Raw genomic sequence first — 22803 nt, forward strand, 5'->3', positions numbered from 1 at the left:
GGGCAAGGAAGTACACGTGGCCCAAGATTCTACACTGAGCCTCTCCAGAGACTGCTCTTGATATCAGTAGCTCACACGTTATGAGAAAAAACTCCTTGTTGGTCTGAGAATTGGGAGAGGTAGGCTAAACATCTCACTCTACTTCATTATTTACTGTTTCATTCTGAAGTGCATCAAATTTGGGGACCTGAGTGGATTCTGCTGCAGTGGAGTCTGTTATAACACCATGTGTTATTTGTGTCCTAGAAGGCAGGGGAAAGGCTAAGAGCCAGCAGCTAAGCCACAGGATAAAGGTCCAACCTCAACATGTGACAGCTCTTCAAGATCTGCTCCCCACTGCCTTTTGGGCCTCATCTCCTACCACCCCCTTCCATGCCTCTGTTCAGGATGTTCCTAACCTCTGTCAGGAAGAGCATCCTCTCTTCTAAACCCACTGGAACCCTACTCACTCGTCAGTGTCTAGCTCAGCAGGCCAAAAGTCCAAAATCAAGCTGTCGGCAAAAGCCTGTGCCTCCTTGGGAGGCTCTAGGGGAGATTCTGTTCACTGCCTCTTGCAGCCTCTGGCGGCTGCAGGAATACCCTGGCCTGTGGCTCTATCACTCTAATCTCTCCCTCCTCTTCTGTCTGTCTCAAACCCCCCTCTGCCTTTCTCTTCGAATGACAGATGTCAGTGAACTTAGAGCACACTTATGTAATCCAGGATGATTTCATCTCAAAACTGTCAATTACATCTGCAAAACCCCGTTTTCCAAATAAGGTAACAAACCAGTTACCACTTCTTTCCATGCCCAGAACTTGATAAAAGGTCAGAAGGTGAAGAATAGAGTATGTACACCTGTGTGTGTCCGGGGGTGGAGCTTGCAAATACTTTAGGGATAAGCTGGAGTGTCCAGAGAGCTCTGTGGCAGAGTCACTCAGACAGGATTTCTGATCCATCTGGTGGACATCCGGTGGTCCTACTAGACCCTGTGAAATGTACAATGGAAAGAGAAGACAGGATCCTGGCTCTCAGATGGCTCAGAAAGACACCTAAAAAGAGAAGTGATGAAACTTTTAAACACACCCAACTCCAACTTCATAAAGCTTGGAGGACTTTACGGAATGCACAATTGAGATTTTGTTGTAGTTCTGCAAAAAGGTCTTACAGTAGAAAAAGTCTCAAAGAATAATTAATCTCTGTATGAATTCTCTTCTCACACTTATTTCTCCTTTTTTTAAGCAGAAAGTCTGGGACATTGAGATATCAGGTCCACATTTCCCTACATTTTTCCTAAAAAGATTTAATTTTGCTCCTTGCATGTGAAATTAAGAGGAATCAGGAAGACAATGCCATCCACGATTTGCGGGGAGGTAAGGAAAACATTAAGAGAAATTTACTTTAAGCCTTTAAAAATGAACAGATGTGGGTCATAATGGGATTTTTAAGCAATAAACACAGATATGCATTAAGAATAGTGTGTGAAATGTGCTCCTTGTCCAAAAAATAATGGGGTAAATACACTTTCAATTAATCAAACAGTTAAAAAGATGAGCACAACTTGCAAATGCTTCTGAAATTTTGCAAGGCACATACTCTCTCTTTTACACACACACACACACACACACACCAGCCTAGTACAGTATCATTTTAAAACAAATTCTTCCCTGGAGACAACTTATTGCCAAAGCATCTGGACTATGCTTCCAGAAGGCATTTAACAAGTTACTATCATTTCCCAGACTCAACAGGGTAGCACTGGCTTTAAAATGAATTAAAATTTTATTTAGAAAAAAAAATCTCAGACCTCCCACAGCTATTGGAAAAGAAGAGTAAATCAAGGTTAGGGACAGTTCTAGCCACAACTTCTTTTTAATAAAAAGAATTTTAAAAAAATAATTTTTAAAAAAATCTGTTTTCAGATTTCATTAACCTACATGTTTTTACATCACAGCCCAAGGCAATCCCTAAAAGACAGGTGTGGATGAAGTGTGTCTTTTCTACTGTTAAAGAACAAAACTTTGACAATGATATTCAATTTAATAAGCATACTTTTGAATAACTGGGCTGGCACAACAGTCCGAAAGAAAATAAAAATCTTACGTCATATACAAAATTAATTCCAGATGGACTAAAGACTTAAATTTTTAAAATTGTGGGGTTTTTGTTTGTTTTTTTTTTGTGCGGTACACAGGCCTCTCACTGTTGTGGCCTCTCCCGTTGCGGAGCACAGGCTCCGGACACGCAGGCTCAGCGGCCATGGCTCACAGGCCCAGCCGCTCCATGGCATGTGGGATCCTCCTGGACCGGGACATGAACCCGTTTCCCGTGCATTGGCAGGCGGACTCAACCACTGCGCCACCAGGGAAGCCCTAAAAAAAATTTTTTTTCAATCTTCCTAGAATATCTAAGAAAATGTATATACAATCTAGGAGTCACTTTCTCAGCCAAGAGTGAAAACACAGGATAAAGAAACTTGTCTAGGAGGAAACAAGATGGTGGAGTAGAAGGACGTGCTCTCACTCCCTCTTGCGAGAACACCAGAATCACAACTAGCTGCTGGACAATCATCAACAGGAAGACACTGGAACTCACCAAAAAAGATACCCCACATCCAAAGACAAAGGAGAAGCCACAATGAGACGGTAGGAGGGGAGCAATCACAGTAAAATCAAATCCCATAAGTGCTGGGTGGGTGACTCATAGAGTGGCGAACACTTATACCACAGAAGTCCACCCACTGGAGTGAAGGTTCTGAGCCCCATGTCAGGCTTCCCAACCTGGGGGTCTGATAATGGGAGGAGGAATTCCTAGATAATCAGACTTTGAAGCCTAGTGGGAATTGATTGCAGGACTTTGACAGGACTGGGGGGAAACAGAGACTCCACTCTTGGAGGGCACACACAAAGTAGTCTGTGCACATGAGGACCCAAGGGAAGAGGCAGTGACCCCAGGGAAAACTGAACCACACCTACCTGCTAGTGTTAGAGGATCTCCTGCAGAGGCAGGGGGTGGCTCTGTTTCACCATGGGGACAAGGACACTGGCAGCAGAAGTTCTGGTTAGTACTCCTTGGCATGAGCCCTCCCAGAGTCTGTCATTAGCGCCACCAAAGAGCCCAGGTAGGCTCCAGTGTTGGGTTGCCTCAGGCCAAACAACCAACAGAGAAGGAATCCAGCCCCACCCATCAACAGTCAAGTGGATTAAAGTTTAACTGATCTCTGCCCACCAGAGCAACAGTCAGCTCTACCCACCACCAGTCCCTCCCATCAAGCTTCTTAGATAGCCCCATCCACCAGAGGGCAGACAGCAGAATCAAGAAGAACTACAATCCTGCAGCCTGTGGAACAAAAACCACATTCACAGAAAGACAGACAAGATGAAAAGGCAGAGGGCTATATACCAGATGAAGGAACAAGATAAAACCCCAGAAAAACAACTAAATGAAGTGGAGATAGGCAACCTTCCAGAAAAAGAATTCAGAATAATGACAGTGAAGATGATCCAGGACCTCGGAAAAAGAATGGAGGACACTAAACCAGCTCTACAACAAATGCTAAAGGAACTTCTCTAAGTGAGAAACACAAGAGAAAAAAGGACCTGCAAAAACAAACCCAAAACAATTAAGAAGACAGTCATAGGAACATACATATCGATAATTACCTTAAACATGGATGGATTAAATGCTCCAACCAAAAGACACAGGCTTGCTGAATGGATACAGAAACAAGACCCATATATATGCTGTCTACAAGAGATCCACTTCAGACCTAGGGACACATATGGACTGAAAGTGAGGGGATGGAAAAAGATATTCCATGCAAATGGAAATCAAAAGAAAGCTGGAGTAGCTATACTCATATTAGATAAAAGAAACTTTAAAATAAAGAATGTTACAAGAGACAAGGAAGGACACTACATAATGATCAAGGGATCAATCCAAGAAGAAGATATAACAATTATCAATATATATGCACCCAGCATATGAGCACCTCGATACATAAGGCAAGTATAACAGCTCTAAAAGAGGAAAGTGACAGTAACACAATAATAGGGGGGAATTTAATACCTCACTTACACCAATGGACAGATCATCCAAAATGAAAATAAATAAGGAAACAGTATCTTTAAATGACACAGTAGACCAGATAGATTTAATTGATATTTATAGGACATTCCATCCAAAAACAGCAAATTACACTTTCTTCTCAAGTGCACACAGAACATTCTCCAGGATAGATCACATCTTGGGTCACAAATCGAGCCTCTGTATATTTAAGAAAACTGAAATCATATCAAGCATCATTTCTGACCACAGCGCTATGAGATTAGAAATGAATTACAGGGAAACAACGTAAAAAACACAAACACCTCGAGGCTAAAGAATACATTACTAAATAACCAAGAGATCACTGAAGAAATCAAAGAGGAAATCAAAAAATACCTAGAAACAAATGACAATGAAAACACGAGAATCCAAAACCTATGGGATGCAGCAAAAGCAGTTCTAAAAAAGACACATGCACCCCAAAGTTCATTGCAGCACTATTTACAGAGCCAGGTCATGGATGCAACCTAAATGCCCATCGCCAGATGAATGGATAAAGAAGTTGTAGTACATATATACAATGGAATATTACTCAGCCATAAAAAGGAACAAAATTGAGTCATTTGTTGAGATGTGGACGGATTTAGTCATACCGAGTGAAGTAAGTCAGAAAGGGAAAAACAACTATGATATATTAATGCATGTACGTGGAACCTGGAAAAATGGTACAGATGAGCCGGTTTGCAGGGCAGAAGTTGAGACACAGATGCAGAGAACAGACGTATGGACACCAGGTGGGAAAACCGTGGTGGGGTGGGGATGGTGGTGTGCTGAATTTGGCGATTGGGATTGACATGGATACACTGATGTGTATACAATTGATGACTAGTAAGAACCTGCCAAACAAACAAACAAAGAAAACAACTAATACTAAACTTTCATTGGGTTATTTGTGTGGAATTATATTAATATAAATGTTTCAGACATTACATGAAATTTCTAAGAAAAGAAAAAAGACACTTGTCTAAGTAAAAATTTTAAACTCTTGAGTGGATACATATAACAAACAAAGTCAACAGATAAGGTAAATGTAAATAAGAAAAAAATCTCTATAATAATATAAACAGCACCTAGAAATTGGCAAGAATAAAATGACAACAGAAAAAGCAGCAAAAAATATGTCAATTTGCAGAAGAGCGAGTCTACATGATAAACAGACATTAAAAGGGCACAAAAATCACTAATGGTCAGGCAAATGCAAATTAACATAGCAGATCTCATTTTATGTCCATTAGTCTGGCAAATATTTCTTTTAAATTTTATAACATCTAATGGTTGTCACAGATTTGGAGAAATGGTATTCTCATACATCAGTGATGGAAATGAGAATTGTTACCGACTTTTTGGACAGCATTTGGGCAACCGCTGTTAAATCGGGTCCACTTCTGTGAATTGGGTTCTGATATTGGGATAGAAGACCCACTTTCCCTAAATACTTTTTTCTAAAAAGATTTCATTTTGGTCCTTGCATGTGAGATTAAGAGAATCAGGAAGACAGTGCCATCAAAGATGTTTGGGGGAGAAGTAAAAGATATGTGAGAGAAACCACAGACTTTTATAAAAATAATGAACAAATTAACAACATTATATACATGGAGGCTTAGTGAGACCAATAACTAGGAACAAGTTGAACACAAAGAAGAATGAATATACCCGTACCATGGACTATTATGCAGCTGTTAACAAAGAATGAATTTATTTTACACCAGATGATTTAGAAAGATTCCCATGAGTGACATAAACAAGAAGCCAAGAAGTATGTATAATACACAAGTATGTATAATAGAATCCTGTTTTTAAAAAGCAATGACAGAATTTTGTTTCCGTATTGTCTTCGAATCAAGGTTGGTTGGATCCATGGATGCAGAACTCATGGATACAGAGGGCCACTGTACTACGGCCATTTTACTATGCGGACTTGAGCATCCACAGATTCTGGTATCTGCGGGGGTTTTGGAACCAATCCCCTGCAGATACTGAGGGAGGACTGTAAATCTAACGTCAGTGCAGAATTATATGAGTATAGAGGAAATATGAAAGATACTCCTGGATTATTAGAGTGGATTGTGTGGGTAGGCAGGGTTGGATTGGAGGAATGGGGGTTGATGTGAAGGGAGAAAGCAAAAAAACAAAAGTGGTAGATAAAATGCCTTGTTTCTGTAAAATTATAAGAGTGCAGGGGAGAAAGAGAATAGAGGATGCAAGAGAGGACAGTCACCAAGTTATCTTAGGATGGTGGGACCTCAGATTATCTTTAGTTTTAAAATATTTCCATGCATTCAAATTTTTAATTGTGAATACATGATGTTTATAATTGGGAGAAATGAAGTGTTGTTTCATTGTGACAATTTAAAAAACTAAATAGACTATACATGATATTTATAACTTAGTTCATATATTTCTCCTCTTCCCTCCCCCTCTAGTGTCCATTAGCACGAAACTCCTCAGATACTACTGTATTCAACTGTATACAACCTGCTCAGATTGATATCTTCCCAACAGGGTCAAGAAAAAAGACAGAAGACTGGGGGGAGGGGCAAGTACAATTCACAAGCTACCTGATCCCCTGTGAAGTTAATTTGAGGCTGCTTCTTTGGCGCTAAAAGATTCTCTTAAAGTCATCTTGTACTGTGCTTTCAGCAACTGTCACCTCAAGCCTCTTTAAAGACAACTATTTATAGAGTCCTCAGGTGCCAAGTTGGCAGTGGGATACGTATTTCATTCCCCCATCAATCACTGTCTATACGTACAAAGAATTAAACCGGGCTTTCCTTCTCTCTTACCTCCAGTTCCCTTCTTCTTAAACATTACTACATCAAAGTCGACATTTGCACAGATATTCAACAGAGGAAATGAAACGACATTCAAACTATCATGTTTGCTTCTCTCCTGGTCTTGAAGTTATCTGTGAATCTCTAGTATTTATTCTCTCACATCAGCACTCAGATTCTAAGCTTCAACAGGCTCTCAATTAGCCAAAACCCAATGCTTACAAGAGAGAGAATAGGAAATGGAATAGAAAACTCTACCTGCCCTAAATGCAGCACTTCAGGGTTCATTATAGATTACATGTAAAAATAATGAAATATTTTTATAAACTTGTCTATTCATTCTTAGTCTTTAAAACTGAATAGTAATGAACCTAGTTTGTCAGCTTAGTTTTATGCAATGCACAGGAATTTGTCAACAATGACGTACCAGTGGGAACTCTCCATGACATGAATTCAAATTCTGTATGTATAATTATAGTTACGAACACACAACATGGTTTTATCAAGATTTTCATGAGATTATTGACTGGCCACAATGCAACACTGAACATAACATTTAAATCCAATATCCAACTCGATGAAGAAAAGTAAATTAACCACACTTATTCACTTTCAGAAACAAAGGTAATACCTATTTATGAACATTAACTGGAAAAAATAGAACAGAAGTTTATAAAGTGATTAAGCCCACCTGAAACCTGGAGATTACTTATAAACATCCTGCAGAAAAACCAGGAATAAAGGACACTAGGATTTCAATTTTTTTACAGAAGCTTTAAAAAAACACTCTACCAAAAAACTAAACAAATAACTCATAAAATTCACAAATATGATAAAATTATTGAATTTATTCCACTAGTCATCAAAGCAATACAAATTAGAAAAAGTGCCAATTTTTAAATTAGCAAAGACTGAAAAACACCTATGATATTCAATGATGCACAATGATATTACTCATTCATTGTTAATGGTACAAACTTTCCCAGATACAATCTAGCAATACACATCAACAATCTAAAAAATAAATTTTTTTTAATCCTACTTCCAGGAATCCCAAATAATGAAATGATGTATAAAACTGACAAATTTAAGTATAAGGATAGCCTCAAAAACATAACACTCAAAACAACTAAATGTCTAACAAGTGGAAAATAGTCAAATAATGGTTAATTGGTAATAGAAGAATCACATTCAGTCATGACAATTTTATTTTCAAAGAATATTAATAATGAAAGAAAATGCTCATGATATATATAATGCAAAATTTTTAAAGTTTTACATATAGCTTGGTCTCACTTTTATATATATTCTCCATTTACATGGCATGCCTGCATAATAGGAAAATGTTAATAATGGTTTACAGGACTTTCCTGGTGGCACAGTGGTTAAGAATCTGCGTGCCAATGCAGGGGACACGGGTTCGAGCCCTGGTCCGGGAAGATCCCACATGCCGCGGAGCAACTAAGCCCGTGGGCTCCAACTACTGAGCTTGCGCTCTAGAGCCTGTGAGCCAGCACCGCAACGAAAAGTAGCCCCCACTTGCCGCAACTAGAGAAAGCCTGCGCACAGCAACAAAGACCCAACACGGCCCAAAATAAATAAATAAATATATTTTTTTAAAAAGGTTACATAACAAATTATATAACCTCTGGAATTAACACTGATATTCATTTCTGTCATTTTCTGTCTACATTTTCCAAATTCTCTATAACAATGATATCTGGGGGGGAAATAGTATGTTTAAAAAAAAACCCGCCAAGCCTCTCTGGCAAAAGAAACAGAGCAGGAAAAAAAGCACCTTTAAAAAACTGGACACGGCTTCCCTGGTAGTGCAGTGGTTAAGAATCCGCCTGCCAATGCAGGGGACACAGATTCAAGCCCTGGTCCGGGAAGATCCCACATGCCGCGGAGCAACTAAGCCCGTGTGCTGTAACTACTGAACCTGTGCTCTAGAGCCCGCAAGCCACAGCTACTGAAGGCTGCGAGCCACAACTACTGAAGCCCACACGCCTAGAGCCCATGCTCCGCAACAAGAGAAGCCACCGCAGTGAGAAGCCCGCGCACCGCAACGAAGAGTAGCCCCCACTCACCGCAACTTGAGAAAGCCCGCGCGCTGCAACAAACACCCAATGCAGCCAAAAAAAAAAAAAAAATTGGACAACTATCCCCATTGTGTATATCAGGTCTGGGGCAAAACCTGATAAGCAGACAAACCAAAAAAGAATGTGAGAGTGCCTTCTAAAAACAATTTCTTAGAGTATACAACTTTTCATGGCTTACTGATAACGTACCTCCACCTCTAATAAGGGGCCTCTTAAATAGAACTGCTTTAAGGTTTTAGCTCAAGGATGAAGAGAGAAAAGTAAGTTGGGGCAAGAAGTTCCTACTCTCTTAGCTAAGGAAGAACCTGAACAAGGAGATGTCAAGGAATTAGGGCCCAAAGCACTTTTGTTTTTTTCTTAAGATGCATAGTACCTTTATTTATTTATTTTAAAATTAATTTTTATTGGAGTACAGTTGATTTACAATGTTGTGTTAGTTTCGGCTGTATAGCGAAGTCAATCAGTTATACATATACATATATCCACTCTTTTTTAGATTCTATTCCCATATAGGTCATTACAGAGTACTGAGTAGAGTTCCCTGTGCTATACAGGAGGTTCTTACTAGTTATTTACAAGAAATGACTATTTTAGTAAGTTTTGAACAGGTGAAAAAAAGTAAAGAAAAGGCATCAAAGCAAAAATCTGAATGGCAAAAGCTGCTAGGCGGCTCCCAATATTCATTGCTCCCCTCTCCTGCAGTAAAAAACCCTGGGCACTGTGCCCAGTTAAGACTCCAGTTCTTTGCCTTCCTGCCCATATAGGAGTGTGTAAGTCCTGACCAATGAGATGTAAGTGTGGTGCAGTAAAACATACCCTTTTTCCCTTCCTCCTGTCTGGGATGCAGACACGATCGCTGGAGCTCTAGCAGCCACTGAGAACCATAAAGTCAAAACTACCTTTGAGGGGCTTCCCTGGTGGCGCAGTGGTTGGGAGTCCACCTGCCGATGCAGGGGGTGCGGGTTCGTGCCCCGGTCCGGGAGGATCCCGCGTGCCGCGGAGCGGCTGGGCCCATGAGCCATGGCCGCTGGGCCTGCACGTCCGGAGCCTGTGCTCTGCAGCGGGAGAGGCCGCGGCAGTGAGAGGCTCGCATACCGCAAAAACAAACAAACAAACAAACAAAAAACTACCTCTGAGGATGACAGAGCAGAAAGACATGAGGAGCCTGGGTCCTTGACTCTGTGGATCTGCCCTATCATCCTGGACCGTGTTCCTTTAGACTTTAGTTATATGAAAAAGAAATCTCCACCTTTTTTTTTTTTGGTCCCTGTTACATACAGTTGAAATTAACCTAAACTGATGTACCTGGCCATGTTGAGCTTGTGAAAATTTTTCTCTTGATCCTGTCTACTCTCAGTGGCTCCCTTCCTCTTAAAAGACCAAAGACTGGACCAAAATAAACAGGAAAAAATAACAGCAGAATATCTTAATGAAGCTTTATGTTCTTTATTATTTTTAAATAAGTAATCTGAACCTTCTAGAGCTCTCGCCCTCTTTAGGCATAACTAATTGAATTGCTTTCAACTTGGGTCTGGTGCTTGACTGATTTTGCGGGTCGGTGGTCCAAGGTAAAAATGGATTCTGCATGACATTAAATGTTAACCTGAAACAAACTGAAGATTTCATAGCACAAGCTACTGGGGACGAGGAATGACAATGGAATAGATGTTAGGTCCTTGATTCCAGCCATTCCCTACTTGCCCATTGCTGCTAAAGGAAGAGAGTGGCAATTCAAAGTGAATATCAATCACAGAGTATAGCATCTGCATAGATGGATGGCCTGGAGTTATTCAAGTGAGCTTCCTCTGGCATTTCATTAACGTTTCTTTGAATGGATGACAAAAATCTCTTATAACCAGTGCTTCCTAATTACCTACAAGGTAACAAGAGATGTTTAAAAATAGAAAAGTAAATATTTACCCTTTTCCAGTTACTTTTGGATATCTGAATCTGGTTCCCTGCTAGGAGGAAAATACTGTCAATGTGAACTAATTATCAAGAGCAAATTTTCATTTCTAACATCTTAAAGTCTGGTATTGAGAAAACTGTCACCTTGAAAAAAAAAAATCTGACCAAGGAAATTTTTCTCTACTGAGTGGAAAAAACCAACAGAACATAACCTATTTTAAATCTTCACAAGGATACAAACATAAGCACTGCTCACAATTACATTCCTCTCTAAGCTATAACCAGGGCTAATCGTAGTAACTTACTGTACACGTTAAATATTAGCCCGAATAACAGCTAGCTTCATAACTATAAGACTTCACATTGCATTTTGAATTCAATAACTTGATATTTATTAAACAACCATTCAAGTCATCAAAGCCCAAGTGGTATTTAAATACTTCAAAGTAGGTTTAAGAAGTAGCAGAATCAATTAAAATGACTTGCCTGTAAGTATATATAAAGTAATTCATCCCCAGAACTAGAAAATAGCTCAGGAATATTGGTTTTTCCTTTTTATTTTACCACCATGTAATACTCCTGCAATGGCAGAAAAGGAAACTCATTGTCTGGGACTAAGACACTATGGTTTCAAGTCAATCTTGGGGCTATTCTAGGAAGATGACAACTGTATCAAATTAGCAGTTGTAGTTTTGTAACACTACTTAAATCAAGTGGCTTGTTTTGCTTAGAAGTAAAATCCCTGGTGCCCTGAGAAGATGAGACAATGGATATAGTTAAATGGTTAGCTGACTCTCCAATCAGGTTTTTCTTTATTGTTTTAAGAGCTGACTAGTCCCAAAGATTTATGGTATTCTAGGTGATACAAGATTAAAAATTCAATGACATAGCTACATGTAATATGTAAAGAAGGCATCTTAATTTCAGAATGAAAGAACTCGTAAGAAAGCAAAAAAATCTGAAAAACTGAGTTGTAATTTCTGGAAATAACTTATTTACAACATTGATAATTAATGACCCTAAGAATCATGATTTCATCGTGATGCCCTACCAGTCTCTATTTTCCCTACTGCTAATTTTAGGACCTACCACCTTATCTCAAGTGGAACAAGCGTGAAGTTCTATGTCAGACTAGCAGAGGTCATAGACAGCTTTAGTAATACCGATATTTTGGACCTTAAAATTTTTAATACTGAAATTTGCTTATTAATTTATTACATTCTTACTGAATGCCTCCTATGTACCAGGCATTGTGCTTAGAAGCTAGGAAACAGTAAAAATTACCCTAAATACCTTTAACCTGAAATTCGAGTAAACAATCTTGTGAAACTGGGAAAAGGGGTGGAGGCTGAGATGTGGGGGGAGCATCTTCATGTGGAAATGTCATCTAAAAGAGGAGTTAATCCCATGAGATTTAAAAAATATTTTAGCAGGTATATTTTGTCAAGTATGACAAAATGATACATAAACCAGCAATAAAAGCTATTTTTCAAGTTGCATATAATAGCTCGTCTTCTTAAGATTGATAGCCCTGCTGAAGACGAGAGGGAGTTTATGATTCTTCCTAGAACTGCAGCTTAGTAAGTGAAAAGACAGATACCTCAAGAATCTCAAACAAAAATAAACGAGTTTACAAGCTGGTCTACTAGAACTTGCTATTTCAACAAGGCAGCCAAATGAGGTAAAGAGACTAAAATACTCTCTTTAAACTATGATGCAGTTGATCACAATGGTCAAACCAGTTTTCCTTTTACAGATGAACTGAGCATCTTAAGATTTTTTTTACTGGTCATGTGGATACTCATTTAAGACTTTCAAAACAGCCATCTTACTTGAAAAGCAAGAGCATTCAAGGAGCCATGTCCAAATCTCGTCTTGTGGGTCTAAATGTTTACCTCCATCCACTGTCCTCCACAAGGTCCTCTCCTACTCTTTTTTCATAATTTTTAGGCATGGCCAACTAGAATACATGACGAGAGGAAAGTAAAAGTATATGGTATATAAAAGAATATTCAAGAGACTTTCTTCATAGAGACTTCCTTGTGTATAACATCATACTAGGCACTTCTTTCCTGCTAATAGTTCTCCAACTATAGGTGCTCCGAAAATCATCATCAATCCAATAAAAGCATCGATGAGTATGTACTAAAAAAAGATTCCAGTGTCTCAGTATCACTAGGTCAGGCTCACATGTGGTTCTGGATTAAGTTAAAACCTAAAGTTAAAACTAACTTCTTGGGCTTCCCTGGTGGCACAGTGATTGAGAGTCCGCCTGCCGATGCAGGGGACATGGGTTCGTGCCCCGGTCCGGGAAGATCCCACACGCCGCAGAGCCGCTGAGCCCGTGACCCATGGCTGCTGAGCCTGCGCGTCCGGAGCCTGTGCTCTGCAACGGGAGAGGCCACAACGAAGAGAAGCCCACGTACCGCAAAAAAAAAAAAAAAACCAAAAAAAAAAACTAACTTCCTGTCTCTCCCAAACCCAATCTTGGTTGAGTTAGTTTACAAGACTTTCTCTCTGATAAAGACCTTACACCACCTTTTCATAACCTGTGTATTACTAAGTCAATAACCTGGAATACTCAGAAGGAAGTGGACTAAAGTCACACAGAACGTTTCCCTCAGCTTCTTTATCTGTAAGGATAGCAAAATCTATTTATTCACACAGAACGTTTCCCTTAGCTTCTTTATCTGTAAGGATAGCAAAATCTATTTATTATTCACTGGACTTCTGTTGCCTAAATGATAGGCAACAGAAGGGGAGGCTTCTGAAGCCTCCCCATCAACTGCTCTGAGCATGCACTATGTCAATCTTACATATACATTGTTTTAAAACACATATGTATTGGGAATTCCCTGGCAGTCCAGTGGTTAAGACTCCAAGCTTCCACCACAGGAGGCACAGGCTGGATCCCTGGTGGGGGAACTAAGATCCTGCAAGCCACGTGGTACGGCCAAAAAACAATAAATTAACTAAAAAACATAATAAAATACACATGTATTCACATATATTATTGCCTTTAACTATCATAGTAAGTAGATACATAAGATTGTAGGCTGCATGAGGACAGAGGTTTTTTTCTGTTTTGTTCCATGCTACTGTCCCAATACCCGTAACAGGGTTTGACACATAGTAGGGCCTTAATAAATATTAGCTTATTGAATAAACAGATTAATGAATAACTATGAGATTCATGGGCAAGTATAACGTACATTTTTTTTTCTGCATGAGAAAACTTTAATACCAATCAAAGGGATTAAGAGACTGCCCAAGATCACATGGCTAAGAAATGGCAATGCATGTAACTGAACGGAGGTTTCTAGGCTCCAAATCCAGTATCCTTTAAGCAACTGTCTCACCTGGGGCATACGTAACCTCTTACAACTTAGAATGCCAGGGGAAATGAAACCAAAGATAAGCACAGCACATCTTCCCGGAAAAAGACTTAGATTAAGTTACTCTAGAAAAATTTTTTTAATATATATTAAAGTAACACCAGTCATGGAGCAGATTTTGGGAATTTACATTAATTTCAAAGATAAAACTTGAATCTATAAACACCTTTGACATTTGCAAACAGCCACGTGGACCCTCACTGCCATCTGAGTGTCCACCTTGTTTCTGCACCATCAGCCCTCCAGGCACTTACACGGTAAAGTTAGAGAAGCAGCTCAGCAGAAAGCAAATACCAAAGCTCCCACAGTCCCAACACACCTGGGGCTTAGAGTCAACTCTGATTCCTCCACAAAGCTAGGAGGGCCAGACTGCTGCTAATTTATACGCAGCTGCCTCCAATGCCCACCATCTTTATTTCTCTCCCCCTGGCAGTTCACGCAGCCTTGGTCTTCCTCCTTCTTTCGGCAGACAGAACCATAAGCTCACCTTTCACTGCTCTAGACCAGCATTCTTTGAACTGGGATATGTGTCTGAATGAAGCAAAGCCAACACTTCCCAAGGGGTTCACCATCATAGCTATACGTGAGTCAATTTCTAAATCCCCAACCTCCAAATATTCTCTTGTCTGAAAACTGATCTGCCTGAAACCAAGACTGGGATGGAGGGACATCCATCTCCTGATGAAGGGAAGCTGTCCTTTGTCACCTCCCCTTCGCAAAGGTCCTTCTCCCACTTTACAAAAGCAATGCATCTACAACGCCTCCACCAGATCTTTCTAATCTTCATTACCCCAGGGTGTAAAGACCACAGGGCTCAGGGCGACTAACAAAGGAACAAATTAAAAAGGTGATGCCTGTTGAGGATCAGGTCTCCAGCATTTGGGGAACTCCTTCTCTAAGACAGGTAATTTCCACTTGTTTGTTTTAAACAACCTGAAATATTTAAATAAAAAGAGCCTTATGGCCGAAAGAAATACACAATACTACATTTCAATTTATATTCTTTTTTGTTACATAAGACAGAGTGATCAATAAGACACTTTCATGCATAAAACTATATTACATTGGGAGACACTGCTTTGGGAAAGATCTCCGGTGTTCTCTTTATTTACTGCAAGTAATAAATCCTTCCTTCTACCAAAACAAACGAACAAACAAAAACACTATATTACGTTGGGACAGAATTCTGTAGGGGAAGGGAAATGGAAATATGAATTTAAGGAGAAAAACGAAAGATGTAAGACTTTTACTGTTAAGAACTTACTCCTGCATTTTTAAAAATGAATGATACTGGGAATTAAATACAGATCCCACTACAGAGTTTTTTAAATGATGTAACAATTTAAAAAGTCAACATTTACAATATGCTGAAAAATGACATCCTTTGCAACTATTTAAACTTAGGATGAAAAGGTTTAGCAATGAACTTAAAAACATGCTTAGGGTACAGGGTTTTACAGAATTTTTAGGCACTACAAGAGCAAAAAAGCTGTGAGAACACTGCTGTAGAACAACCCTTCAGAAAACCCTTCCAAGACAATATTGAAGAGACATAGAAAGGACAATTTCCCCACCTACCCAGCTTTGAGCGAGGATGGGCTGATGATGGGGCGAGGATTAGCATTCTCTCCACCCTCTTCTTAGTCATAAACACATTTGTTGAAGCTGGTTCTGCAGCCAAGTTTCTAAAATTGATGAAGTTAGATATCTGATCTTAACTGCATTGCTGACGGGGATTAGACACTGGCTGAAGAGATGTATCTCACTCCTAAGGAGAACCGCTGGAGTACTTTTCTTTTAGTCTCCAGAAAGACTCATGAGGCAATACCATAAAGGCTCACTAATTTTGTATTTATCTTATACGATGACAAATTTCACCACTGGGGATGGAATACTGAATGCGTCTGACTGGCATTTCATTACTGACATGCATGAGGCAAAGAACTGGAAAGCTCTTACTTATTGTATAGTTAGTATGTTAAACATGGCAAATGTCCTAAGGAGTAATGTCAACAGGCACATCTACATACCCTAAGCCCTCAGACTCCGCTTTTTCCCTTCTTTCTCAGATTCTGTACTCTCTTCTCCTCTGCCCCTTACCTCTTTTCAGCCACTCCTTTAGGAAGCAGAAAATCGTCGAGATATGATGGATGAGGCCAGCGCTTAATTCGCTGTCTACACTGTTTTAAAAATATTGACTTTCCTGTCCTCAAGCTCTCAGAGAGACAGTGGGGCTATTTAGAGCAGACATTAGACCTACTCTAAATCTACTCCCATTTAGAAGGAGGTAGTACAGTTTGAGATAAAAGTTGTCTTTAGAATCAGAAAGTCAGCTGAAAACCACAGTCCACCATTTACTAGGTATGTCGCTCAATTTCTCTAAATCTCAAGGCTCGCAAAGTCCTTAAAATGGGATGCTAAGGATGAGAAATACATCAAGCACTTAGAAATGTACCAGCACATAGTAGGCCTTCAAGAATCAACAGTTATGAAATCAGATGTTTAATGGTTTCAATGATTGTTTAAAATAGCCAACAGTTTTCTCTTGACATAATGTCAACTACTGTCATGTTTTTCAATTTCTTTAACCTCTTTGAAAACAAGTGATTTGGAAAATGACTACCTTTCATGTCTAAGTATAGGGTGTGCGTGTATAAAATGTACCTGCAGTACTAAAACCAGCAAAAGGACTTACACGGGACGACGACTTCACAAATTTCACATACAGCATGGTGGCATATCCTTAACATGCTCTAAGCATTGCTGTGAAACATTTTAAAACATAAGCATGGAATCTATCATCAGTTCTTTTAAAGTCTATCCAAATTTAATTGGTAATCTAACACTTCCCCCTTCAAATTAGCAGTTTTTGTTTTTTGGTTGTTTGTAAAATACTTATTATTTTAAGGCTGTAGGGACACTGGTACTCCCAAAATTCTCATTTGTGTATAAATGAGTACAACCTCTAAAGCAATTTGACAATGTGTATCAAGGACTTAAAACGGATCTACATGCTTACTCAGCAGGGAAGGAATACATACTAACCCAAACAAACAGATTTATGTACAAGAGTATTCATTACATCACAACTTAATAACAGTAAAAAATGAAGCCGCTTGATGTCCACTGCAAGGGACTAGATATACAACCATCATCCCATGGAACATCATACAGCTTAAAAAAAAAAAAAGAAAATTAAATACGATGGGATTAAGTGAAAGAAACAAGGTATAAAGCAGTATTTGGCTATGATTCCAAATTTGTGTATGTCACTGTGATTCTCAAGCGGGAATGAGAGAAAACTTACAATAAAGAATTGGAATTACACGTAGTGATCAAAATCCACAGCTTGAAAGGACACGCTGTTAAGACTTGCTACCCACGTCCTAATTTTAAAAAGAAGTGTGGGATGAGCACACTGTTGATTCAGAACCTTTTTATGAATGGCGGAGAGAGGAAAGTGGATAATAAAGCTAACATCTCTGCAACTGGTATTCAGCCTCTTTAAACTTTCAGTTTAATGAAACTTTTGGGTGACTTTTACACCACACAAACCAATGTTCACTACCTAGCTAGTAAGTTTTGGGGGGAGTGTGCAGAGACGAGAGACGGTAGGAAAAGGTGAGGACTCACATAACCTTCCAATACGCACAATTTTGCACGGTGTAAGAGTAAATGAAACACTGTCAGCACACACACACACACACACACACACACACACTCTCTCTCTCTCTCTCTCTCTCTCTCTCTCTCTCTGATTCTGATCTACAGACGCATATTTAAAGCATGCCCACTCTAAGCAGAAATGCCTCAACACACCACCTGACCCTCCCTGAACTCACGTGCACTTCATTACTACTTTTAAAACCCGTAGTTTATTCCCAAAGCCCACCACTACCACCACCAATCAGACAAGGCTAACACGCATGCCAAGACTGTTTTTCAGTGTTCATGAATTTTCATGCCTTTATTTTTCACATCAGTACTTCAAATGTCTGATCTAACCCCACAGAAAAGAACGGGAACAAAAATGCCTTTGGACGTGTATACGTCTCATGTTACTCACTCCTGTACTCCAGAAAAGGAGTAACCCAAGTCCTTGTGACTTGAAATGACATCTTTCTGCTCAGTGCTGTTCTGACTTGGCCTGTGTGACCACAGCTCTATCTGCTTGCCTGCCAGCCTGCACCCAGGTGCTTCTGGCAGCCCCACAGCAGAAGCAAGCCTGTTTCTGCAAACAGTCTGAAATCGCACGAAGCCAACATCAGCTGAAGTTATTACCAAAACACAAAGGACAAAACACACCTAAACTGCCACCTTACACGTCAGAACTCTCAAACTGAAAGGTATCTATTGCTTGACAGTATGCACATCCATCTACTTGTTTGCAGATGTCCACCTGCAGAACAAACAGCTGGGAGACGTTTGGTTGGTTTCTGGTTGTCAATTTCAGGAAACACAAGCATTTCTTAGTTCCGAGCTCACGTTCCAAGTCAATACAGGTTTTGGTGTATTTTCAATTTTTTTCCAGGCTAGAAAGGCGCTAAGCTAATAATTAACCTTAAGCATACCATCACCTCTGCTAAAAACGTTTTCTACACACAGCCCTAAATTACTTTCTCTTCAGTTAAACAAAACAGACAAGCTGTAATAAAACGTCTCCGAGAAATGTGATCCCTTCCATTGGTCACCCAGGAGCCTTTCTCCTAAAATCTGTTCCTTCTTGTGGCGGAGGGGGAGGAGAGTATCCAAAATAAAGGTGCCACCCAAAGCACAATTATTTTGTAAGAAAGTTGCCTAAGATAACTCATACAGGGTTTCCCAGGTTGAGTAATTCTTACAGGCGGGTGAAGAGAAACAGCTCGCCTCCAAGATTACTATCTGCAGAGGCTTCCCTTATGTTGAATTTTTTTTTTTTTTTTTTGCGTCCTTTTAAATTATACTACTAGGGCTCTGATTTTCACACCTCCAGCTGCTGCTGGGGTGAGTTGAGAGCGACGCGCCAGGGCTGCGGCAGCCGCTCGAGCCAAGTCCAACGCTGGGGGGCGGGCAGCCCACTCCCCACAGGGTCCCACCCTCCCGGGCACACGCGTGCAGAGACGCGCCGAGGCTGCGGTCCGCGGGCGGGGACTCACCGCTGTCCAGCCGCGCGATCTGGGGCAGTCGGTAAGTGCTGACCAGCAGGTCCAGCGGAACGGCCACGGAGCTCCACTTCACATCCTTGAGGCTGCAGCCCAGCGAGGGCGCCGGGTCCATCTTCCCCTTCTCAAAATCGCTGTAGCCCGGCTGGCTCCGTTCGCCGTCGGCTCCCGGGTCTGGCCGCGGCTCAGGCGGCTCGGCGCGCTCTGCAAGCTTTAGCTCTCGCTCCCCCATCCGACCGTTCGGGGGCCCTGCACCCTCGCCCGGGCGCCACCGCGCGCCCGCACTCCTTCGCTACCCAGGGCCTGCCCGAAGGGCGCCCTGGAGGAACGCAGCGAGCTCAGGAATCTTTCTCAGTCTTCATGTCGGGCACTCTCCCGTCTACCCCGACCCTGTTAGCACTGGAGTTGCTACTACAGGACACAAAAAAGACCTGTTTGGTGCCCACCTCCTGAGAGTTCCACAGACAAATGAAGCTGGGACAGGCAGGCGGGGAGCATCCCCTGCCGTGTCCCCCGCCAGCCCTACAATTCTCCAGAAACGCAGCTGGTAGTTACCCCCAGCAGTCTAGACTTTGGCTGCTAGGCAGAATGGAAAAGGCCAAAGCACCGAGAAGCAGAAAGGTAATGAATGATCAGTATCCACGCAGGGGAAGGTGACTGTCGGTTTAGTACCTTCATTGTATGGACAAACTGCTGGAGACCGCAGAGGATGAGGCTAACAACAGCCGTGGACACGCCAAGGGTTACTGGGAGACGACTGGGACCAGCTGTTTTCACATGCTTTTATCAGTCATTTCTCTCCCAAGCTTAAAGGTTGGAATAGTTCCCGTTTTCTAGATACGCGTACCAGGACATTAGATAGCTTGGCAAGATTACACACTTGTAGAAAGCCTTGCCGAGATACAACCCCACAGTCTGCCTTCCGTGACAAACACTCTGTTTTCCCCAATATTGAGTATGGCCTGCTCACTGCAGACAGAGCTCAGAATGTAAAGGTGGCTGTAAGATTCCTGCTTCTTCAGGCACATCCTGACTTTTATGTGCTAATCTTTTTTTTTAGCGTTATTTTACACCGGCAGAGGTGAATGATGGCCAGGTGAAAGGGTTACATATCAGGTCTTTATATTTTTCAATATGTATTCAGTGTTCAGTGCATGTAAGACAAAACAGCACCTGCTTCGCCCGCCCAAGGGGACTTGAAAACATCCGCTGCCTTTCAGTGGGCTGGCTTATTTCTGTGCCAATGAATAAACCTCTCCATAGCAATTAAAGAAAAACACGGAGATTCTTCTACTCCCACTTTCCCTGTCCTCTCACTTTGAAGTACTGGCGATAATTTTCACAAAAGTCTTCTGCTGAAAGTTTTGACCTTTCTGTCACTGATGTTAAGTTTTTGGAAAAGTCTTGAAAAAAAAGTGGGAAAGATTTTAGTGTCTGTTTTACTCAGAATCACAGGTCCATAAAGTTCTAAGTTTTGCCCACAGAAAGAATTTTTAAAAACTTAAAGGAGCTAAATGCCAGCTAATTTTTTTTCTATCTAAATATTTAATCATTTCTGGAAATAAAGCTGAGTTCAAAAATGATATAAGAAACATTTAAGAATGGATAGGGTCAGGGGTCCTTCAACCAGTTTGTAGATCCTAAAACCTTATATGGTAGATTGATTTTTAAAAAATAACTTTCTGCGACTATTATATCCTCTTTAAAAGCTTCAGGAAATAGAAGTAGTTCCTTCTCATGAAAGGATTGGTGACTCGTGACCGAAAGACAAGATAAAAAGTAAAAAGATTAAAAAAAAAAAAAGTAAAAAGATTAATGCAATCAGCTTTTTCTTTTTAATCAATAAAGAACTTAGATTTGCTCTTAATGCTGGCCTTGCAGAAAAGTTTTCATTTCAACCTTGAGTATTAGAGGGAAGAAATTTTAATGAGCTACAAATTCTTATGTAAGTCTCCTGTCGTGGCAGAACTCTTTCAGAAAGATCTTATTTGTAAGACAGAGAGAGTTTTGGTTAAACTCTAGGGAAAATAAATCAGCTGAGAAGGGTAATCTTTCAGTCTGGCTGACCTACACTTCCAAACGTGATATGAGGAGGCGTGTTTCTTACGATTGTTGGGCCGATACAAACCACGTACATTAAAGCATAACAGCTGGGTACAGGAGCAAAACGTATGAGATTTTGCAGTTTATGAAAAGGAAACGTCCAAGAAAAATGTTCTGTAGAGCAGAATTCAATGTGCTGTTCCCTGGTTCCTGCCAAATACCTTTTTAAATTGACGTTTGTGGGAAGCAGCATTTTATGGTGATTAAAAATATTGACTCCAGCGCCAGATGGCGTGGGTTTCATTAGTGACTCTGCTCCTATTCAGGATCTTGGGCAACTTGCTATTTCCTCCTCTGAAAAATGGGGATAATCGCTATAGACTGAATGTTTGTGCTCCCCCAAAATTCGTATGTTGAAACCTAATCCCCAGGTGGTGCCTTTGGGAGGTGATTAGGTCTTGAACAAGAAAACAGGCCCTCACCAGACTCAGAATCTACCAGCGCCTTGATCTTGGACTTCCCAGCCTCCAGCTCTGTGAAAAATAAATGTAATGCTCATTTAATGTTGAACTGAATAATCAATAGGCCTAGTCATCCTCACACCCTGTACTATTTAGCAGGACACTGCATCTCTGGATTTTAAATGATTAATGTTCATGAGGTCTAGAAATTTTCAAGGTTCTAGTTCCATACAACAATGGTTACTATTAGATTGGCCCCCAATTCTTTTCATTCATCTGAAAATTTAAATTTTGTTTATTAAAATCAAGTTCTGCAATTTTGTCACTGAACTAGAAATGTACCTCTAGACCATCAGTTACAACACATTAAAACTGTTAGCATATTGTTAGCTTATTGTTTGTTAGCTTATTAGTGGTCTTCTTTGCCAGGACTTCACTGTCAGAAAGACTTGCTTTATTACATTTATATCCCCAGCACTTGTCACATAGTAAGTTCTCTATATAGGTAAATTGATCAACTTATCTATCCATCTATCTCTCTTTCATCTATCTATCTATCTATTTATCTATCTATCAAGAGAATGTATAAATGAGTAAACGAAATACCATAAAGAAGCATATCCCATATGGGTACTTTCAGGAAGGATTTTAAAACATATTCAGAATTTTACTTTGTCATCTCTTCCTTTCCTGCTTTTAATACAGGATGTGCCTTTCTTAAGTAGATCATTGAATGATACGTATATTACAGTGTCAAAGTAGGAATATTAAGGGAAAATATCCATATTAAGGAAAAACATTCCAAGTTGCAAGTTGGATTTTGTGGGCATGTTTGCTTTTTGAAACCATATACAATATATCCCCATTTAAAAATATGTATCACGTTGCAACCCAGAAT

The 22803-nt window shown here is 40.3% G+C and overlaps 1 protein-coding gene across 3 annotated transcripts in view; it reads right to left on the reverse strand.

Annotated features, from left to right (window-relative positions):
• The window catches only part of GAREM1 (GRB2 associated regulator of MAPK1 subtype 1), a 201224-nt gene extending 181628 nt beyond the window's left edge, over positions 1-19596 (reverse strand). For 2 of the 3 annotated variants that reach the window (XM_024757967.1, XM_024757965.1), the window contains exon 1: positions 19396-19516. In XM_024757967.1, coding sequence (XP_024613735.1) covers positions 19396-19516 — 121 coding nt within the window. Of the gene's footprint in view, positions 1-19395 lie in introns of all 3 variants that reach the window. The other variant, XM_024757966.1, reaches the window with a different exon arrangement.
• Between the last annotated feature and the right edge of the window lie 3207 nt (positions 19597-22803).

Source organism: Neophocaena asiaeorientalis, unplaced genomic scaffold (genome assembly GCF_003031525.2).
Source record: "Neophocaena asiaeorientalis asiaeorientalis breed wild unplaced genomic scaffold, Neophocaena_asiaeorientalis_V1.1 scaffold126, whole genome shotgun sequence".
In the NCBI taxonomy this organism is placed as follows: Eukaryota; Metazoa; Chordata; class Mammalia; order Artiodactyla; family Phocoenidae; genus Neophocaena; species Neophocaena asiaeorientalis.